Source organism: Haliotis asinina, chromosome 4 (genome assembly GCF_037392515.1).
Source record: "Haliotis asinina isolate JCU_RB_2024 chromosome 4, JCU_Hal_asi_v2, whole genome shotgun sequence".
NCBI classification, from domain to species: Eukaryota; Metazoa; Mollusca; class Gastropoda; order Lepetellida; family Haliotidae; genus Haliotis; species Haliotis asinina.
In genome coordinates this window covers 68,660,544-68,682,778 of record NC_090283.1, presented here as the reverse complement: position 1 = coordinate 68,682,778, position 22,235 = coordinate 68,660,544, and the positions used below count along the sequence as shown (strand labels likewise).

The window sequence follows — 22,235 nt, the reverse complement described above, 5'->3', positions numbered from 1 at the left end:
GCCAATCTGGCAATGTTGACCTCCAAGTTCAATATGTGTCCAATCATTTGTCACGGGCAGAATCACCCTGGCGACTTATTTGGTATACAAATGTTGCTATTTGTGTCATAGTTGCCGGAGTATAGCATCCCTGTATCCCTGGTGTCGGCATCTTGGAGATCCGATGCTATCTGACATCGTCCTTGTTGACACTCCATGGTGGGTGGGGAGTAGGGATGCTGAATTTTTTTCCTTCAATGATGGATCCCCAATCATCTGGTTCATGGCGAAATTAAAAAAAGAGACGAACTGAAAATATTGATTGAGGCAACAGACAATCTTCCTATTAAATTAAACCCCTTAAACCCATTTCTAAGGCTGTTTCGGGTATTTGTGGAGAGGTTCGCAATGTCACCCGTCTTCGTAGTGGTTCACTTCTGGTGGAATGCGCACAGAGACAGCAATCTCTACATCTTTTATCTATCAAAACATTTGCCAATATTGAGGTTGCTGTGTCCGTGCACAGAACATTAAATTCCTGGCGGGGTATTGTTCGGGACAGGGCTCGCTGCCTGTCTGACATGTCAGAACAAGACATAGTAACTGAACTTCGTGATCAGGGAGTCACAGCTGTAAAACGGTTCAGTCAAGAAAGAAGGAATCAGTGTCAATACCAATACATATATCTTGACGTTTGCTCGTGCATCCTTACCACCTTCAACCAAAGCAGGGTATTTCAATATTGGAGTGGACGTGTGTGTCCCCAGCCCGCTTTGCTGCTTAAATGTCAGAAGTTCGGTCATGGGGCTAGTTCTTGTCGTGGTTCGGCTGTATGTCATCGTTGTGGTGAACAACATGATAATACAGACTGCAACATTAATGAGTTCAAATGAGCAAACTGTTCTGGACCTCATGCTGCTACATCAAAATCTTGTCCTGTTTGGCAAAAGAAGTCCAAAATAATGAAACTTAAATGTGAAAGGAATATTTCATACTTTGACGCAAAAAACTGTTGACAGCTGAAACCACACCTCCATTAAATACTCTGCTGCTGTAAGTTGTCAGACAGACTTGACATGGGTTAAGTCTGCAAAACCCATTACCTTATCCTCAGTTGCAAAACCGTCTTCCCCAGTAACTCAATCTACATCTGGATCACAGACTGAGAGACAACCTGAGCCCAAATCACAATCGTCTGACAAACCGACAGTCAAAAACAGAAAGGAAAAAAATTAAATAGAAAATCCCCATCATCCCTTCATCTTCAGAAGTTCCTATAGAAAACTCTTTTTGGCCTCTGGATATGGATATCACTCTGTCCTCACAGGACAGGAGGAGGAATTTACCCTTCACACATTCGCGCGGAAGATCACCAATTGAGCCACCTTGAACCAGTCCAATCTATTGCAATGGAATTGTAGAGGACTAAAAACTAATTTCAACGAGGTACAATTGCTGATACAGGAGTTTCAGCCATCTACCCTATGTCTCCAAGAGACATTTCTTAAAAATACAGATACCTTGAATTTGAGACAGTATAGCGCTTATCATTCGTTTTCTCCTCCGACAGATCGAGCTACTGGAGGCGCTTCTATTCTCGTTCATCAGAGCGTAATACATAGCCCTGTAACTCTAAAAACAAACCTTCAAGCAGTTGCTGTTCGCCTGACTTTACACATTGCTTTGACATTGTGCAGTTTGTATATCCCTCCATCTTCCAATATTTGTCAATCAATTCTTCAAAGTCTATATGATCAGCTCCCAAAACCATGTATCATTATGGGGGACCTCAACGGACACAATCCACTATGGGGAAGTGACCATACTACTAATAATAGCAAAATCCTTGAGGAATTCATTTCCGATAATAATTTGTGTATTTTCAATGTAGACTCAGCTACTTATTTACATCCAGCTACAGGAAAATACCCTTCCCTGGATTTATCCCTAGCTGATTCCAACTTATACAATGAATTTGAATGGCTGGTCCATGATGACCTATGTGGGAGTGATCACTTCCCCACCATGCTGAAAACCATCAACCCTGGTGATGATCCACCTGTATCAAGACGGAACTTTGCTAGGGTTGATTGGTCATTATATCAGACACTGTGTGCTTAACATTTGAAGCATGGTCTTTTTAAGAACAGTGAAGATCCCACACAGTATTTTTCAGATATACTTAATGCCATTGCTGACAAAACAATTCTTAAGTCCTCTGCAATTCCACATATTCGTAAACCATGGTTTACTGACGAGTGTAAACAGGCCAGAAAATGTAGGAAGACAGCCGAAAAATATTTTCGCAAACATCCTACAGTTCATAATCTAGACAAAGTCAAAATTACTATGGCCAAGGCTAGACGTGCTTTTAAACAAGTTAAACGTCAGTCTTGGCGAAATTATGTTTCCAAAATAAATTCACGCACACCGATGTCAAAGGTGTGGAATATGGTCCAAAGAATAAAGGGCAAAGGTTCCAGATCTACTGTGCATCATCTGAAGGACGGGGATACCATATTAACTAATAAAACTGACATAGAAAATAAACTTGGCGCAACTTTAGCCAAACATTCATCTTCATCAAATTATGTCCCTGAGTTCCAGAAACAACAGGAAAAGAAAAGAATCAATTTTAACTCAGACAATGGTGAAGACTATAACGAATTATTTTCGTTGCATGAGCTCCATATCGCCCTTGAGCAGGCTCATGATACAGCTACAGGAACCGATAATATTCACTATCAGCTCCTAAAGCATTTGCCCGAATCATGTTTAGAAATCCTTTTAGGAATTTTCGATCAAATATGGACGTCGGGGAATTTCCCAACTTCATGGCGTAATGCCATTGTTGTCCCTATTCCAAAGCCTGGCCGGGATCATACTGATCCTTCTAATTACAGACCAATATCTCTAACGAGTTGTGTCTGTAAAACCATGGAACGTATGGTGATTAATAGATTAACTTGGTATCTTGAAACCAATAACATTATAACAAATATTCAATGTGGTTTCAGGAAAAATCGTAGTACAATTGATCACTTGGTACGTTTAGAATCCTTTGCTAAAAATGCTATAGTTAATAAACAACATGCTGTATCAATTTTCTTTGATCTTGAGAAAGCTTATGATACGATCTGGAAGCATGGTATTTTACATGATTTACATGATTTTGGTTTTGAGAGGCCGTTTGCCTCTTTTTATATCACGGTTTTTACAAGACCGGCAATTTCAAGTCCGAGTGGGTTCTACCCTGTCTGATCATTATAATCAGGACCAGGATGTTCCACAAGGGAGTAGTTTGTTTCTTTATTTAGCATTAAAATCAACAGTTTATTCAAAGTTTTAAATGATTCGATTGACGGATCACTTTTTGTGGATGATTTTAATATTTCCTGCCGTGGTAACAATATGCGTACTATTGAGAGGCAACTGCAGTTATGCTTAAATAAGATTAATAAATGGTGCCTTGAGAACGGTTTCAAATTTTCTAAATCGAAAACTAATTGTATACACTTCTGTAGACGATATAAACCACATAAAGACCCTGAACTGTTCCTAATTGGCACTGCTATTAAAGTTGTTAAAGAGGCCAAGTTCTTGGGATTTATTTTTGACTCACATTTAACGTTTCTTCACCATATCAAATCCCTTAAGACTAAATACCTGAAGGCACTTGACTTGTTGAAAGTCTTTTCTAATTGTAAGTGGGGAGGAGACCAAGCTACCCTCCTACAACTTTATCGATCATTGATTACGGCTCGTGTAAAAGCAACCTTAAACTACTTGTCTTGGATCTTTCCGAACTTCACCCGTTGACAGTCTTTACGTTGAGGCTGATGAACCATCTCTTACACAACGTCGTATAAAATTATCCTTACAGTGCATTACTAAATTATGCTGTAATGAATCTAACCCTGCATATAACTGTGTGTTTTATGAGGATTTGTACGACAAGAAATCTTCTCTTGTTCCACCTCTCGGGCACAGCATTAAACCCTTTCTTTCTTCAGCCGGCACTGAGTTGGAAAACATAGCTCCCTCCCGTTTTCTTTCTTCTCCTCCTTGGCAGTTGGTTAGACCACAAGTCGACCTAACATTAACTTCTTTTAAAAAATCCGAAACTAATGAATTACAATATAAACAAGAATATAATCAATTAAAAAGTAAATATAGCAATTACAAACCCTTATTTACAGATGGTTCCAAGGACGGTGATGCAGTAGCTTGTGCCACTGTTATTGGATCCAGAACAATATCCAGAACAGAATTCTAGATAACAGTTCTATTTTTATTGCAGAAGCAAACGCCATATTAACGGCTCTCAAATATATTCAAAGACACCCTAAACAAAAACAATATATAATCTATTCAGACTCTCTTTCTTGCCTTCAGGCGATTAAAAATATTTCTTGTAAACATCCACTTTTAATTGAAATCATTGAATTGTATAATGATCTTGCCACTGGCCAATACGACATCGTCTTTTGTTGGTTACCCAGCCACGTTGGCATTTCTGGGAACACACTGGCTGACCTTGCTTCTAAAGCAGCACTCAACAAATCTGTGACACGACTTCTTATTCCATACACTGATGATAAAGCAATCATTAGGTCTTACATCCATGATCTGATGCAGAAGAGGTGGGACACCCAAGTAGGTATCAACAAATTACATGAAATAAAGCCGTATATTGGTTACACCTACTTGGGCTGTCAGTCCAGATTTGAAGAGGTCATCATGAGACGATGTCATATTGGCCACACACGATATAGAGATGAATATGTGCTTAAAGGTGAGGATCGTTCGTTTTGTATCCCTTGTAATGAAAGAATCACAGTCAAGCATGTCTTGCATTGAATATTCCATCACAAGGGATAAGTATTTTAAATCAAGAACTATGAAGGATCTTTTCATTAATGTTAGTGCTCATTTAATCATTGCGTTTTAAAAAGAATTAGACCTGTTACATGACTTGTAAATAGATAAATATTTTATGATTGGAAGTTGAATTAGCAACTGAGATTGTTAGTGGCTGCATCCTCGAAGGGGGTTGAAGTACCGTAAAAGTTTTGTCCTCCCGAGATGGTACGTAAGTCCCAAAACAGTTGAAGTCATATTTAATCTTCCACTTTTTTAGTCGTAGAATATGTGTCATTTAAATTGTGGCTAATTTTGCATACAGTCGCCATCAGCCGAGGGGATGGTGTAAATCCAGCTAGGGACCATGCAGGTAGCGAAGGCACTGTAAGTCCATAATCAGAGACATGGTAAAATATATACCCGTGGAAAATAGACTGGCCCACAATGCCGGCCATAAAATATAGTTGAAAGCCCACCATGTAACTAGCGAGTAGCAAACCTCCGAACAGACGCTTCTTGTCTTTCCCAATTAACTTGTGGGCATTATTAAATGACCCTTTTCAGCCTGTCATGATCTGAATAAGAATGCTGGGTATTCATAGAAATTTTATCGGTAGAAATGTTGTGTCAGATGCTTCCCACCAGTATTAAAACAAATCATTTGAGCTTTGGCCAACCCTTGTTTACTGAATAGAATTTGAAGATCATATTGTAATTGTATTTTTAATGCTGGATTTGTATGTGTAGCAAAGCAAATTTATAATTATTCATGCAGTAAGGTTTTTGCTTCTTTCACCATTGTCACGGAACAATTTGCCAGCTGCATACTGAAAATCTAATGAACTGGACACATTATATTATATATTTATGTATATATTATGTATTTATGTTCACATTGTTGAAACCAGGCCTGTAGGTGTTAAGTTGACTCTCACTACAAAATCTATGTTGATTCAAAGAAATTACTCTTCCATCAACTGATTAATTTTTGGTAAGATGTTCCCCTCTGTTCTTTGTTGTCAGTGTGTAGTGTTGTTGGTGTGGGGTTTGCCGTGAGACACATAATTAATGATTGCTCATTTTCTATGTTGGTTATTGCAACATTCAGAAATAATAAAACTAATTTTATCTCCACATAGACTCCAGCATACCTTTGTTGGGATGGGAGATGTTTTCAAGCGACGAATGATTCCAGTTTTATTTCCCTGGCTGATTATTGGTCCTGTCTCTCAGACACTTCAGATGTGCAGTATCTGTATATTGAGGAGGCTACAGAGGAACAGAAGGCCAGAGCCAGAAAGTACCTGCTGCCAGAGTCATTCTACCTCTACGAAAACAAACCCCCCTGTCCAGGCTGTATTGGCTGTGAGGACTATGACCCCAGTAAAGTCAGCGTGTCTAGCAAAGTCAAAGCAAAATGTGAGTTATCTTCGTGAAGTTTGGTCTAACAGGATAAAAATGTAGTTCTTTGACAAGAATATGAAGCCAGTGTAATGGGAGCTTTTACCGTTCTTGAAACTATACATATGTGATTATATTTCTTGATCCTTTGTTTAAAATTTCTGAAGTTTATTTAGTATTAGTGTAACACTACAACAAAATCTGAGGAGACAAGTCCAGCACCTACAACAGCTTCAGTTAAAGTGTCAAGCAGTGCCAGCAGTAAGTGGATATTGCAAGATAGTATTTATCATCGCCGTCAGGCAATCAGTACGACAACCAATTTATTTCCTCAACAATTACGTGCAAACTGTGAGCAAACAAAACTCTCAGTGTTGAATGTTTGTAACACAGATGTCTGTATAAAATATGGATTTTACGTTTATGTGTTTGTATGTCTGCGTGTGTATCTCTCATTCAGAGCATGAAACAGGACTGAAAATGACCTCAAAGAAATACAGTTCTAGCACAAATATCCACTTTAAGTGTACATGTATAAGTAAAGATGAAATTCTACTACATGAATAAGGAAGTCATCATAATGGTCATGTCTAATACATTTTGAATCAGTTCTGAAATCTGAAACATTCTTATTTTTAATAAGATACGATCAAAAACACTCATAAAAACCATTGTCATTATCCATAATTTTCTCTCTGTTGAATTTGCAAAATCTTTGTAGATCATGTGTATGAAAATTTCTCTTTCATTCTGCTGCAAACTTCCCAAGAACTTTCTGTAAATATAGACAACTTGGCCTCTGAAAATAAGAGAAAATCCTCCTGCATTTGTGTTTTCATATGATTTTATATGATTCTTGGGTAACTGGCAATGTTTCAGAATGATCAAGACTGATGACATAAGAAAAGGGATATGTGTGATCTCTTTTTTATTGAATTATCTCATTAATTATCTGCAGTCTACGTAAACTTTGATATTGGTTGCAGAATTCAAACTCTTGTGTGTATTTGTGTTCATTATCTGTAAGGAAGAGAGTGTTTATGGATGTCGACTTTTTATGATATGGAACATGTCCTTACTCCTTCCTCGTGTGTGTCACTTCTAAATGCCATTCAAAGACCTTCATGATCTTTGTTCAAACATATTTGACTTAGTCATATATGCTCCCTTTGGCATCCATTGGGTTACGTAACAAATTCACCAGACCATATTGATGTTGGCATTAATGGCATATTTATCATCAGGTATTGCAGGCAGCGTTGGTGCCAGTGAAGGGTTCTCTATGTTCGGTCAGGCTTCAGGGATATCCTTCTCTACTCTAGCTGCACAGGGGGATGCAGTTGGAGTTGCTTTCAAGAAAGGCAAGTAGATAGTTACCTGGATGTGTCTTAGACCTACTTGCAACTATTGAACTATCTGTCCAGACAGACACTGTACTGATGTACTTTCAGTAAATGTTATCCCCAAATGTAATTCCCAGCAGGTAGTCTGCATTAATTCTGAAGGAGACAATGGTTGTGGCTATACGATCAAACACTGGTCTGTTTTTCTTCAGCCCAGATCCCATTGTTGACATTTTTTTCAGAAGCTGTATACGTTACGCAATGGACATTTACACATTGACGTAATAGGTCACAACTGGAAATGAATTCTGAAATTGTGTGTTAAAATTTTCATGCGAATTTTCCCCCTTGCTCCATACTTGGTACACACTGTGTGGGACTAGTTAAAAAAAATTACTCGAGTTACATGAATGAAACTTGGGAAGTATGTTTTAGAGATATTAATGGAGATTAAACTAAAACGATATTGTGGTCACATTTTCTGATGACATAAAGCAACCTTGGTGCCTATCCCTTCTTAATGCCTAATTATTGTCATAGTTATTCTCTGATGTATTAAGCAAAAGTCTGATGTGCCCCAGGATGCAGGATAATGAGAATGATATTTTCGTGTGGTATTTTTGGCCAAATGTTCTGAAGGTCATTTTATGTTTATCTCTATCAGATATCAAAATGCCATTATGGTGGTCAGTGGACATTGACTGTAAACCCATCATTGAACTTCCACAACTTGTTGAAATCAAAACAGGTGAGCTCAAGGGCATAGTGTGATTTTTGTTGGAAATAAATGTGAATGTTGATTTGCTTTTGTCCTAGTTTGTCTGTAACACGCAATATTTGGGATTCCATTTTCTGAGTAAAGTACAGATTCTGGTACTTTTGTTGGTAGTCCCATCCAGAATTCGAACCCAAGAATGTATTGCCGATATCAGTCATCTAACCCACTTCATAGTTTGTCTGCATGGCTAATTTGGATTTAAATGTCTTCACAGGTGAAGAAGGCTGGGAGGTGGTGTACTGCCAGAGGTCGAAGTTGTTCCGATTTGTTCGGGAATCCAACCAGTGGAAGGAGAGAGGTGTGGGAGACATGAAAATCCTCAAACAAGGAGATGGTGAGTCTGGCATCTCATGTACTGGCACGCCTTGTCTGCTCTAGACTTGACCAGATATATGCAGCCATCATACAATGTACAGTATCAACTGGCAGTCCATGGATGTGGGTCTGGAGATGTTTAGGCAATGATTTTCATAAGCACTATTAAGGCAGTATTCGACGTTCAGTCCACTGTTCCATTGAAATAAGTCTGAGAACCATAATGTAATATTCATCAACTGTACAGCTGTGGACGGCTTGAAATTCTGTTCAATGTATACTTAGCATCAAAGTTTTAGACTCACTAGTGTAAATATATTCATTTACTTTAGGAAATTGTTCTAACCATATGTTTATAACCAACTATTCCACGCTGATTAAAGTACTGTTGATAAAACATTATAAAATGTTCACTTACCCCGAAGGGAGAGGAGAACAATTTACAAAAGTAACTTTATTTTTTTTCTTGTGTCGTCTCCAAAATCTAGCGATGATGACGAAGTGATTTGCCTCAGATTCCAAGAAATAAATTGTGAATAAACGTTCAAATGTGGTCCCAATAAATACTAAAAAAGGGAATTACACTGCGAAGACTGGAAAAACAGCAAGATGGAAGATTCGAATCGTTTGATTCACACAGGTTGACTGAAGTGCACGATCCGATTTCCATGCTTCAAGTTAACATTGAGGTGTTCCGTAAGATAAATGTGTTGTTCACCGGTCCCTCGAGGACCATGGGTTCAGGTAAACTCGATGTCTGCTTATGTTTGAACATACATCGAGCTTACCTCAACCCAGAGTGCCCTTGTGACCAGTGAACAACTTATCATGTATTTCAAAACAAATTCGTAACGTTGAAAAGATTATTGTCAAAAGTTCAATAAATGATAAGTATCAGTGAAAATGCCCATACGTACATATAATTAATTAAGTGAGTGCATTCAAGTGAATCTAAACGTTTGATGGAAAGTTTATCATTTTGTCATTTTTCACTGGGTCAAGAAGGTATTCAGATAAATACAACGTTCCTCATTTATGCATGTTTTTCATTCTGTTCTACACCACTGCAGACAAATATCGAATGCTGATGAGGCGAGATCAAGTACATAAAGTGGCCTGTAATCATCTGATAGCTCCTGATATGGTCCTGTCTCCCATGGCAACGTCAGAGAGGGCCTGGTGCTGGACTGCTCAAGACTATGCTGAGAACCAGGCAAAGGTTGAACTGTTTGCCCTCAGGTTCAAGGTCAGTCACACGATACTTTTGGAAAATTTCAGGTATAGGTGAATTCTGCTTACGTTATGTAAGAATTTACGTTTTACAGGAGCTGGGGGTTTCGTGTATCTTCTGGGTTCTCACTCCTCTCCTTCAAAATAATTATTGCTAGACACATTAGCTTCAACTGTTTAATTGGCTCAGTTCCTTGTTAACAGGAAATATTCATATTCATTCATATTCACTTATTCATATAGGTAAGTGAGTGAGTTTAGTTTTACGCCGCACACAACAATATTCTACTTATATGACGGCGGTCAGTATATAATTGAGTCTGGACCAGACATTCCAATGGCCAACAGCGTGAGCATCGATTTGCGCAATTGGGAACCGATGACATATAAACCAAGTCAGCGAGCCTGACCACATGATCCCGTTAGTTGCCTCTTACGACAAGCATAGTCGCCTTTTGTGGCAAACATGGTTGATGATGGCCGTTTCTACCGTTGAAGACATGAGAAAGTGTCCTCTTTGAAGGAAATCATAGTGGGCGCCCTCCGATATGTTAGGAAGGCTGTACGTATGAATATTTATTGCTCATTCATCATTAAAACTGGATGTATTGTGTACATCATCACTTCGTTTGATTAAAATGTTGCAGACGGAAGAGCAGGCCAAACAGTTCAAGAAGAAGTTTGAAGAAGCTCTGGAGTTGGTCAGACAAATAAAAGCTGGTATGTGTCAGGCTTCCTCTTTCCCCAGTTAACCAAAGCAATTGTATCTGAACCTGAGCGATTGCAAGTATCATCATTCAGAATGGTGTCTTTCTTATTCAGACAGCCAATAATAGCATATAAGTTGTCTGATTTCAGTAGATTCATTCGTGAAATTATACCTCTCAGTTGATCTATCTGTTGAAAGAGATACTGATGTTGTATTTCCAGCAGCCCCAGCTAAGAATGCCAACAACTCGGCAGCTGAGCCCAAAAGGCACTACGTGTCTGTGACAGAGGAAGAGGAGGAGGAGGAGGAGGAGGACGACGATGACGACGACGACGACGACGAGGAGGAGGAGGAAGAAGAAGAAGAAGAGAACATTGTGTTTGAAAAGAGAGTTGCATTGACATATTTTGAGAATGATGAGTGGGAGGTGAGACACTGATGATATGATGTGTATTACACAATATGGACATGAAGTAAGAAAGGAAGCTCTATAAAAGCCATGTGTTGATAATTTGGCAAAACTTTACACTTTTTTAGTCCAACAGTTACAAGTATTTTGCAGGCAATAAAAGTTGCGACAGATAATGTAATGTAGTTTGGAGAAAATGTGTATATGAACCTTACTATAAAGCAAGCTTTCACTGCCCCGCTTCTATAGTCTGTTTGCAGTGAAATCTTACCTGTTCGTGAGAGAACATAACGTATTCAGAAATGAGGCTGTGAGTTAGGGTTTGTTATGGCGGCTGATACACAGGAAATACAGTACTGATATGCTGTCATGATGATGTGCTAATCTACGTTAATTTCACGCAGATTCACAGTAACAAATTACGATGGGTTCTCGTTGTCAGCCAGCTGTTTTTCACTCTCATTTTCAAAGGGCACATGGCGGTCCAAGTGAGATAACACTTTCTAAAATGATCATAGCGTACCACCACAAACAAACAAGTCTCTTCAAGACCTAGAAAAATCCTTCACAAAATATCCAACAGTACCGATGAATTTCCCTTTTAAGAAAAAAGAACCAAATATAGTGAAATTAAGATGCCAAATCCTCACATATTTACGTTGGCAACTGAACATTTAAGTCTTCAGATGAAAGGTGTTTAACAAACGATCATGGATTCAAATAGTTATTACTGGTTTGTATTATAAGGGGTTAAGCGCAGCAGCTGAAACACTGAAACAAAAATGCACGTGCGGTTCGTGATGAGCGTTAACTTACCCAACTTGTTCTCTGTATTTCATTTAATGTGCATACTCCTTGTAATACAAACAAGTTGAGAGATTTGAAACTGTGGTCGTTTGTTCAACAACTTTTATCCTAAGTTGTATAAAATTCTGAGATTTAAATGTTCATGTGAAGTATACCTTGGAATTTGATTGAGAATGATCTTCTTTCTAGAACCTTGGAATTTGATTGAGAATGATCTTCTTTCTAGAACCTTGGAATTTGATTGAGAATGATCTTCTTTCTAGAACCTTGGAATTTGATTGAGAATGATCTTCTTTCTAGAACCTTGGAATGGGCAGCCTGAAAATCCTGTACAATGAAGATCTGAATGGAGGCCATATTGACATGGACACTGATGACAGAGTCAAAATCTGTAACCATATCATTTGCCGGGAACACTCAATAACATTGTAAGTCAGTTGACATTACTTCATCTGAAAAAGATATCCTTGTATGCATGTGAATGCTACAGTTTGATATAGATACCTTACTCACACATTGAAGAGTGACACGCAGCCAGCTCCGACATACTAATATTTGGAGATGTAATGAAATGGAATATGACGTAAGTCATTTGTGTATTTAAGTTTTGAACTAACATTGTTTCTTTTTGTATGTTTTCATAAACAAACATCAGTCTCTGTAAGTGATTCGCACTGTAGTCTGTATATGGTATTTATGAAATTCCTTTCTGCTCAGAAACTAATGGCAAGTTCTTAATATTAACATACGCTTATGACAGTTAGTTCCGAAATATTTTGAGTGTATAGATACATCTCTGCATTAATTACCCTGAATCATTGTCGCTGTTTGATGTCATCCCTCTAGGAGTGTCAGGCCATGCATACTGCAAGTTTAATGTCGTACAAATGCATCCCTCCGTGATTGTTCATGCATCCAGAGAGAAGCCGAAGAGAGCATGTATGTGGAGTGCCCTAGACTTCTCCACAAACGAGCCAGTCAGGAGGAACTTCAAGGCATATTTCTGCTCAGTAGCTACTGCAGAGGAGTTTGCTGAATATTTTTTAGCTGTAAGACATTCCTGTTTATGTTTATATCTAAACCAGTCTTAATCTTTGCCCTTTCTATAGTAGTCAAGCTCCCTTACGTCATCGTCCATTTGTCAAACAGCTGTTATGCATATTCGTAATTAACATCATCTCACCTTAGAAGATCCGGGTTAGAATTGGTCTTCAGTAATCCGGTCAGGCTTGTTGATTTGGTTAACACATGCCATCGTAACCCAAATCGATACTCGTTCTGTTAATCACTTGATTGTTTGGTCCAGATTCGATTATTTACTGCCGCAATATAAGCTTTACATTTTGACTTTCATGTGACTGACCCATTCTCTTATTTACCAAGTCAGAAATTAATGTTAGTTTCTACTCATCAGTTATTATGCAAGGAAAGCATGTATATGATATCGATGTGGACCAGTTAATCAGATCTCAGAATTTTTAAACTGTAAATACCGGTGTGCCTGTGGCACTAATTTTCTTCAGTGTCCATGATGACAAGGTTTCTTTGACTGTAATATTGAAAAGTATGAATAGCTTCACTGGTGAGATTATCAATGTTGTAACGGTTAAAAACTTGCGTTGACAAAAGGTATAAGAAATCACGTATAACCCAGGAAAATATAAGTCTAAAATGTACAATAATATGTACTGACCAAAGAGCACGATGCAATGATTCGCAATAGAGGTTTCTAGTACAATGCAGCTGAGTCAAATCTGAAGTAATGGGTCACACATATAATATCAACTCACCAAAGTCTTGGCTTTCAGTGAGAAACAGTTATGCTAAATGTTCCACGGCGAACAGAAGAGTGCCTAAAGGGATGCAACTCTCAAGCGCTACCTTGAAAGACTTGGCGCTACTATTACCGTGATACGAACTGTGACCCATATTAAGTATCACTGAAAACTCTAAGCATTGTGACCCAATAATAATTATCATTTAATCAATAATACAACGCATTACAGAAACCACTCTCTCTGTATTCATGATAAAATCGCAGACACCTTTGCTTATGTTATGGATGTCTGTGGTTGTATTGAATGTGTTTCAATTGAACTGGGTATCGTTGTTGTGGACAACTGACAAAATATATTTGTTTTGGGTGATTCTAGTGTGTGCGCTTGGCCCGAGATTCTGAGTTGTGTGAGCACATTTCACCTGAAACGGATACCCCTGTTATATATGAGACGAGGATGCAGCCAGGTTTTAGTGAATGCAGCGAATCAGCAGTCTCATCACAAACAGGGGAAGGTGTGTCAGCCAATGATGCTATCTCAGTTCACCTGAACTGTCTGCTCTCTTAAGTTCGTTCTTAGAGGAAGGTAATTAAATGTGTTTGGAACGTTCTATGAAAATTCTTCCTATTCCATCAAGTACTGAAAGATAAGCGCCGGAAGGTTTCTGACATGCATGTAGTGATATATATGTAACTATGGGTGCTTTGTTTCCTTCTCTGAGTGACACTTAAGAAAGCCTTGCTTTTGGTATTGTTTCCTGAATGTCAGCTCTTGATACCATGTACCGGTATGCTAACAATACAATCCATGATAGCCATAAGATAAAACTTTAGAGTTTTAATGCAATTTATATTTCTGTTGCAAATATTGATATTGATATCAATATGTATTACTGGTATTTTATCAAAATATATTTTTTTCTGTTTGATATAACATTGAATATATATTGAAAACAGTGTTTACTCAGATTTGTTAACTAATCAATATTTTAATGTTTTCAGGTCAGAAAGGATGAAGAAAAAAAGGAAATAGGCAGATTAGAAAATATGTTTGCGAAACGGTATTCATAATTCTGGACTTTAGATGAACGTTGAAAGTTGATATGGGGAATGTTTTTTACTTGAACACACACGTAGCTTTCCCCTTACTGTACATGAAAAATCATTTACATCATTTTGTGTTATTACATCAGTGCCTCAAATTTAAATAATTACTTTAGAAAGATGCCGAATTGTATATAGATTTGTTTGCTGTCTTTTCAAATGTTCCCTCTTTGTCCTTAAAAGATACATGGTGCTTATTCAAGTATGGTAGATCTAGCTGCTCTTCTAATACATAGAAGTGATTGTTGGAAATTTCTGTAAGTATCAGGTCACCATCCTTATTCACATTAGTACTGCTTTGGAAGACATTTCATTTGAATGAACACCCCTTTTGTAACTGTTTACTGAATCATGTGTAATTGTTCTAAAAAACTAAGCAGAAAGATACATGCCTGTCTTTGTAAAATCATGTGCAGCCTCTACATCAACCTCAAATAAGATTATAGTAGCTAACCTGAAGCAATTCCAAAAACTCGAAGAAAGCGGTAGATTGTTGTTAAGATTGCCCTTTGTGTCCTTTTAAAGTTGACTGCTTCAGTGGCTCAGCTGACAGAAGCACCTGCCGCGAAAGAGGACGTTGAAAGATTATTGCCTTATCTGGCACCGGACATTAGGGGGCTAAATCAAGGATTCATTGTGTAGATAGTGTCCGAGATATCTCCGTCAGCTAACACTTTCAAACTTGTTCTTAGACACCTGCATACTCAGAACACATACATGTCAGACATGTAGACTAAATCACTTCAATAAGTTTCTTTAAAACTTCATTTATTCAAACGATCTATTTGCATCAGTATGTGTCCAAAATGCACCGAAATCCTATCCCCTTTGTCTATGTAATGTATTCAGCAAACATTCGGTGTATCCCCATATACCCCCTCCAGGCAGGACCCTCAGTTCTCAAACGCTATCAATACATGTTAATTAACACCTCCCTATGATGGGAATCTTACGTATGTACATGCGCATGAGCCAGTGACCTTGCTCAATGTGGCGTAATGGCCCTGTGTATATAAACCTGACTGATATGGTCAGTCGGAGAGACCAGCCAGCGAGACCAGCCAAGGGAACCAAGCATGGAAACCACTATCGACAGAAAGTGGACGGATTGTGCGGCTAGTCGGGGTGTCGGCCAAAGCCATCGCCCCACATACGACTAAGTCGACGATTAGGAATCGCCGTCGGACTTCTGAATGTGTGTAAGTGACAGAGCGGGTCTCCACATCGGGATCACTGGCCACTGAGTCACAATGTGCGTTCTGTCACATGTTTCCCACTGTATTTACCATTCGACCATCATTCGACAAAACAATAATAAAACATAGCTGCTGCTGTCTTCATCTCTCCGGTGTACTCTAGTCTTCCCATCTTCTTCTCTTGTCCACCATCCTAAACTGCCACCCGACAGCAACCACAACTGACGCTCTTTGGCAATACAATGGACTCTGTATTGACTGACACATTTAATGACACGTTTCATAGGGCAGTGACTAGAAACTTAAATGTTGAACCTATTTGTTTTGATTAACACTATAGCTGTTTCCAAATCGCACATTTTATTGCTCTTCACAAATAGCACAGGTAATAAACTTTCTGAATATATTATGCTTGTATGTACGTACGTTAGTGTGAGAGTGTGTGGGTTTGCCCTCACATCGCCTACACCCTTATCAAAACAAGTTTACACACCAGTGAACATTATGCAAATGCTGTCTTATCCATAAAGTTACGGACTCAACCATTTGGGGTGCACCATGAGAGAAATGATAAAATGACAATGCAAGCTGCTTTAACAATGTCAACCTTTATCCATGAGCACATCAGCATGTTTATTCCGGTTATTCAACATTATTCACTGACAACTATTGAAGTAATTTAATAGCACATCAGTCACAATATTCAACAAACAACCTTGGACATAGCACAAAATGCTTTGAAATGTCACTTTCACATCATGGTTCTAGTTCATGATCAGACGTTAATATTTCAGCTTCAGTATGTGACCAGTTGCATCAAGAAATTGCATCATTGATTTCACTCCGGTGGAGAACTGTGTCTTCAACCTCTCAGTCCTCTGATCGCGCTCACGATCGATGCGGGCACGTGGTTTGGTCGCTCCTCCATCCAAGTCCTATATGTCGTCTAGTGCGTCTGTCTGCTGTCTCGATTTTCTTGAGCTCCTTGATGAATTGGTATATGTTTGGATGTGAGCGGGGTATACGCTTCTTCAGTCCACTGTGGAATCCCTCAAGGTGGATGTTTGAACGTGGATCCGTGTTCTCATGCTGGTTCCATGAATTTGGCGTCATCTTCAACCCAAGTGCTGGTAATGTAGTCGTTGAAGGAAGAGGTATTCGGGACATCCGGTGCCTGCTCCAGGTGCTGGTAATGTAGTCGTTGAAGGAAGAGATATTCGGGACATCCCGTGCCTGCTCCAGGTGCTGGTAATGTAGTCGTCGAAGGAAGAGATATTCGGGAAATCCGATGCCTGCTCCAGGTGCAGTCTGTTGCTGGGTTGTCGAGTGTGTCTAAAGTTTATGAAAGCACTTGTACGAAATTAAAATATATTTTACATTTCGGTTTCAACATTTAGGACTAAATCAATTATTAATAGGATCTAATATACATTTTGTTCACTAATTTGCATCATTGCACAGAGTGTATTAGTATATATAATTTTTCGAAGCGGTAAGACTGAATGACACGTTAGTCATTTTCGCGCCGGTTCGATCAATGTGTTCTATTTATTAGGATCATTTCGAGGAATCAGGTTTTAGGTTTAGGGTTAGTGTTAGAATGAGGGACCTAATCCAATATAGCAGGTAGATGCCCAATGTAAAGCATCTGCACCATTTGTCGTTTATCTTTTCGCGTTTTTAGGGGCGATGGGATAGCGTAGTGGTTAAGGCGTTCGCTCGTCACGCCAAAGACCCGGGTTCGATTCCCCACATGGGTACTTTCTGGTGTCCACAGGAATATTGCTAAAAGCGACGTAAAACACAACTCACTCACTCACTGTTCGCGTTTTTAATATTTTCTTTCACACAAAACCGTCGAAAGTGCACGATCTATGAAAAGGTTGAATGTTGAAAATACAGACTAACATATATATTGACTGGAACTTACACTTACACCTCGTTGCCCTCCCCAGACAATCTCATGTCTCGCTCATACCTGAGTACAATCCACGTTATCGTTACTGTGTTCCGTACAAAAGCACGTCATTCATTGAATACGAGGTCTGACGCCTTACGTCATCAGTCGTTTTCTGCTTGCGCCATATTTTGTACATTACGGAATGGAACGAGTGTAACAAATAGCATCGGGGACATTCGGATTCAGTCTCGAGACACCTAGTCAACCCATAACCTTCGTGATTGTGTGTGACCTAGTCGACTCCTTCCCTTCATTTCCGTAACGTCATAGAATGAGTGAGTTTAGTTTTACGCCGTATTGAGCAATAGTCCAGCTATATGGCTCGGTGTGTAAACAATCAAGTCTGGACCAGACAATCCAGTGATCAACAGCATGAACGGCGATCTGCAGAACTGGGAACCGCTGACATGTCAGCAAGTCAGCAAGCCTGACCACCCGATCTCGTTAGTCACCTCTTACGACAAGCATAGTCGCCTTTTATGGTAAGCATGGGCTGCTGATGTTTCCATCAAGTTGCCAAAGATGTAGTTACTGCCTTATGGATGAGCAACCAGCCAATCCAACTTCACCAAATTAACAATTGTTTACTGTATATGTATGTATGTATGTATGTATGTATGTATGTATGTATGTATGTATGTATGTATGTATGTATGTATGTATGTATGTATGTATGTATGTATGTATGTATGTATGTATGTATGTATGTACTCTCTCTCTCTATATATATATGTGTGTGTGTGTGTGTATATATATATACACACACACACACACACATACATACACACATACACACATATCTATATATATGCATATATGTATATATATTAAATAATTAACAAACAGAACAGGAACTGACTGGGCAGCACATTTCAACATGTGGAGGCCATAACAAAGGACTGCATACGGAAGGCAATAAGGATGTACCATGCAGGGGATTGGGGATTGTGTGGCTATGATTATACAAGGTCATATATATGGTCTCCCTAATGCAGGTAATATACATACATATACATATATATATGTGGTTGAGTTGGATATGGAAAAAGATGTTATGTTTTATGAGATGTTTCATATATATATATTACAAACTCTCATATAGCTCATAAAATATAACATCTTTTTCCATATCCAACTCAACCACATATATATATGTATATGTATATATATTACCTATATATTATATATATATATAACGAGTATGTGTAGCCGGGCGCGGACGTCAGAGAAGGCGTCGGCGCACCGGCTTGTGAGACCGTTGGGAGCTTGTTTATACAGTGATATTGTTATATTTTATGAGCTTCTCTGACGTCCTCGCCCGGCTACACATACTCAGCATATAAACAAACCACACAACCCTTCTCCCTTACACTGGTTCCCTCTCCCGCAACCAATGTAAATAACCAAGTTTTAACTTATCAGATCATACACCAAACCCTCATTTTAACATTTGTTTTATCATATATCACCCCGTTATATACCAAAATATATTTCAGTTCCGATTTCAAGGTTTTAATCCAGTTTTCACCACTTTTTTTATCTTCGCCAATCTCAATCACCCCAGGCCTTTGCCTTACCGACTGATGTCACGAAACGGTACTTTTCATGTACATAAAGTGCGACGCCTTGGTGACGAAATATCTGCATTAACTCCTGCATTACCACTCATCGATGACAAAAACTGTTCTGAATATCTGCACTACCCGTAAGTACACTAAATCTAATTGTACAGCACTGAGATAAATAGCTTAAGATCACTAAGGCTATCACTGCCAAATTATATTTTTACAAAATATCAAGTAAAAGAAAGATAACGTTAGCTCCAACCTTGTCACTTCACGGCGCCTGTTTTTCTGGTGACAAAACATACTGCAGTGGGCTGTCGTACATCGTGCTATAGAGTCACCGACGACACAATCCACGAATCAAGGTGACGTCACATTTTGTGGGCACATGTCTGGGTGATGATTCCAAATGGCTTCGGAAAACAAACGTTACATTCACGAGTGGAAATATTTTCAATATGCTAAATCAATGAATGAAATAATCGGTGCCTATACACAATGAAATCACAGATGTACTATATGTTTTTCGCCGCACTTCTCGTATATCCAGGAAACAAGGTTACGTGAGTGTAATAGATACCCTTGTTTAGGCATGATAGAGATATTTTCTTTCTCTATCAAAGAGGTCATACAAATAAAGATTTCTTTGCAAACGTTAATCCAATCACCAGCAGCATCAGGGACCTCGAATGGTGTTTTCCTGAGAGCCTGGAGGTGCTTAATTACCATTACTTCAAATCAAACAACATACCCAACAGTGACTAGTATGAGTGGCTCCATTATTGTAGAGGTAAAACATCATTCCCATGCAATAAAGTGTTGTATAATCAAACTAGTACACAAGTATTGTATAATACTTATCAAAATGTAGAGCTTTTGTTAATCTTGTAGAAAGGTGAGGGTGAGACTCGCCCACTAATCGACATTCAGTGTTATGGTGGAAACGAGGGCAGTATAAACATATGAGCAAATCGGGCAACAAAAACATGTTCATTAATTGACATTCATTGTTATGGTGGAAATGTTGAGGGTCTGCTGAAAGAGCGCAGTGTAAACATATGAGCATTTTTTAAAAAAAAAAACCCAAACAAAACAAAACGTTCAGTAATTGACATTCAATGTTATGGTATGTTGAGGAAGTGGCAAGATGACCACCAACAGCAAGGGATGTTTCTGGGTAATAAGTGAAGGCCAGGAGGCCATCTCGTGTGAAAACTGTGAAGGTAAGACTCTGTGGAACTAAAGTGTCCAAGAGGACATATGAGGAAATGGGCAGGATAGGTTCCCCTACACCCTCATCCACCATGTGCAAAGATACACCCAGGGAAAGCAGTCGCATTGAACCAACCCGCTGATGGATCATTTCGTGGACGTGTTGAAAGCAGGAGGACAGGGATAGTCGGCTCTAAAGTAATTCGTAGAGGTATGGATTTTTCTGCAAAATATTAAGACAACATATTTTTACTGTGCAAGCGCATACCTTTCTCAACTCATCAAGACCAGTGGTAGGGGGAACAGTGTTGATCTCCGTGCAACCTGGAACTCTTTTTGTTTCACTCTGAACGCGATGTCAGTTATCGACTGAGTCAGTTGGACTGAGTACAATGTGGCACACAACACAGTATGAGACTCAGGTTACAAATTTTAGGTGTCTCCGCCGGGATTCGATCCCGGACCTTTGGCGTGAGAGGTCAGCATACTAACCACTACACCATTGCTAAAGGGTAAGACATATCCTGCCTTACTGATGGAACCCGTCACATACGCCAGTTGTAAAAGTCAGTGAAGCACTTAGGAGTTCACGTGGGCATGTTACTGTTGGTAACCTACACAGGAATTTCCTGTTACACTGCAATAAATAGACCTATTCAAGCCTTAAGCAACAGGCCTTGAATAATTTATACACTTCATATTGGTTTTGTTTACATATATATAGATCAATAGATACCTTGTCACTGACGAGCCCTATGCTTTGGAAATCGACTTTAAACAGATCACAAGTGGTCTCACAGGTTTGTACCACATGGATAACACAGGCAGTGTTTGTGACCGGAAATGAACGGAAAATCGAGTTAAAACAGAGTTGCAGAAAACCTGATCAGGACCAAGTAAGTAATAATCTATACTTACATAATGCAGACAATCAAACTTGCTCAAAGCCGTGAAGTAATGGGACAGAAAATTCTTCCATTCGAAATCCGATAATATATTGCTTCTAAAATCTTCCATTTTTCATAATTTTTCGCATTCACCCAAAAGTCGATCTCCGTTCTTGTACGACTTCTGGAACCCGTGTACAAAGCCATTGACCTCACCTGTTTACATTAAGATATCGGTTCAGTTTTTGAATGTACCTGTTTATGAGGGTATGCAAATGTAGACAGTGATAAGTGTATCAGGTATAACGTCCGCTTAGGCCAACTGCAGCCAGGCTGTTCCAGGTCACGATGATCACACCGTCAATGAGGGTCTTGATGTGTTGGCCAACTCACTGTTTGATGAATGTTGAAAACAAAGTCAACATAGTTTAATGTATGGCTGTAAAGCGGAGTACACTTCTTATATATGTTATATAAACAGGGTATGCCATGGGGTAGTAATGTTCATTATGTGTTATCTTACCTGATTCATAAATGTCGCTTTCTGATTGGCCAGGCGCTCGTTTATTACTTTCAATGTATCCTACTTACAGCGAGCTATTGGGTTTTGTGTGCGACCGATGGGTTAGAAAGTTTTATATTTAAACAGTGTTGAGAGTTCGCCCCACCGTTTTTACAACAATCCTTTGTAAGCCTGGCC

The 22,235-nt window shown here is 38.9% G+C and overlaps 1 protein-coding gene across 5 annotated transcripts in view; it reads left to right on the top strand.

Annotated features, from left to right (window-relative positions):
* Positions 1-22,235, top strand: part of LOC137282673 (uncharacterized) — a 34,113-nt gene that overhangs the window by 5,133 nt on the left and 6,745 nt on the right. The window contains exons 3-13 of one of the 5 annotated variants that reach the window (XR_010956831.1): positions 6,076-6,261; positions 7,488-7,604; positions 8,251-8,334; positions 8,579-8,698; positions 9,750-9,925; positions 10,557-10,629; positions 10,840-11,045; positions 12,135-12,262; positions 12,681-12,883; positions 13,988-14,126; positions 14,614-17,282. Coding sequence is in view for 2 of the 5 variants with exons in the window: in XM_067814458.1 (XP_067670559.1) it covers positions 6,076-6,261; positions 7,488-7,604; positions 8,251-8,334; positions 8,579-8,698; positions 9,750-9,925; positions 10,557-10,629; positions 10,840-11,045; positions 12,135-12,262; positions 12,754-12,883; positions 13,988-14,179 (1,412 nt within the window). In the remaining 3 variants the exon portion in view is untranslated. Of the gene's footprint in view, positions 1-6,075; positions 6,262-7,487; positions 7,605-8,250; positions 8,335-8,578; positions 8,699-9,749; positions 9,926-10,556; positions 10,630-10,839; positions 11,046-12,134; positions 12,263-12,680; positions 12,884-13,987; positions 14,198-14,613; positions 17,283-22,235 lie in introns of those variants that run through there. The other 4 variants (XR_010956832.1, XM_067814459.1, XM_067814458.1 and 1 more) reach the window with 4 other exon arrangements.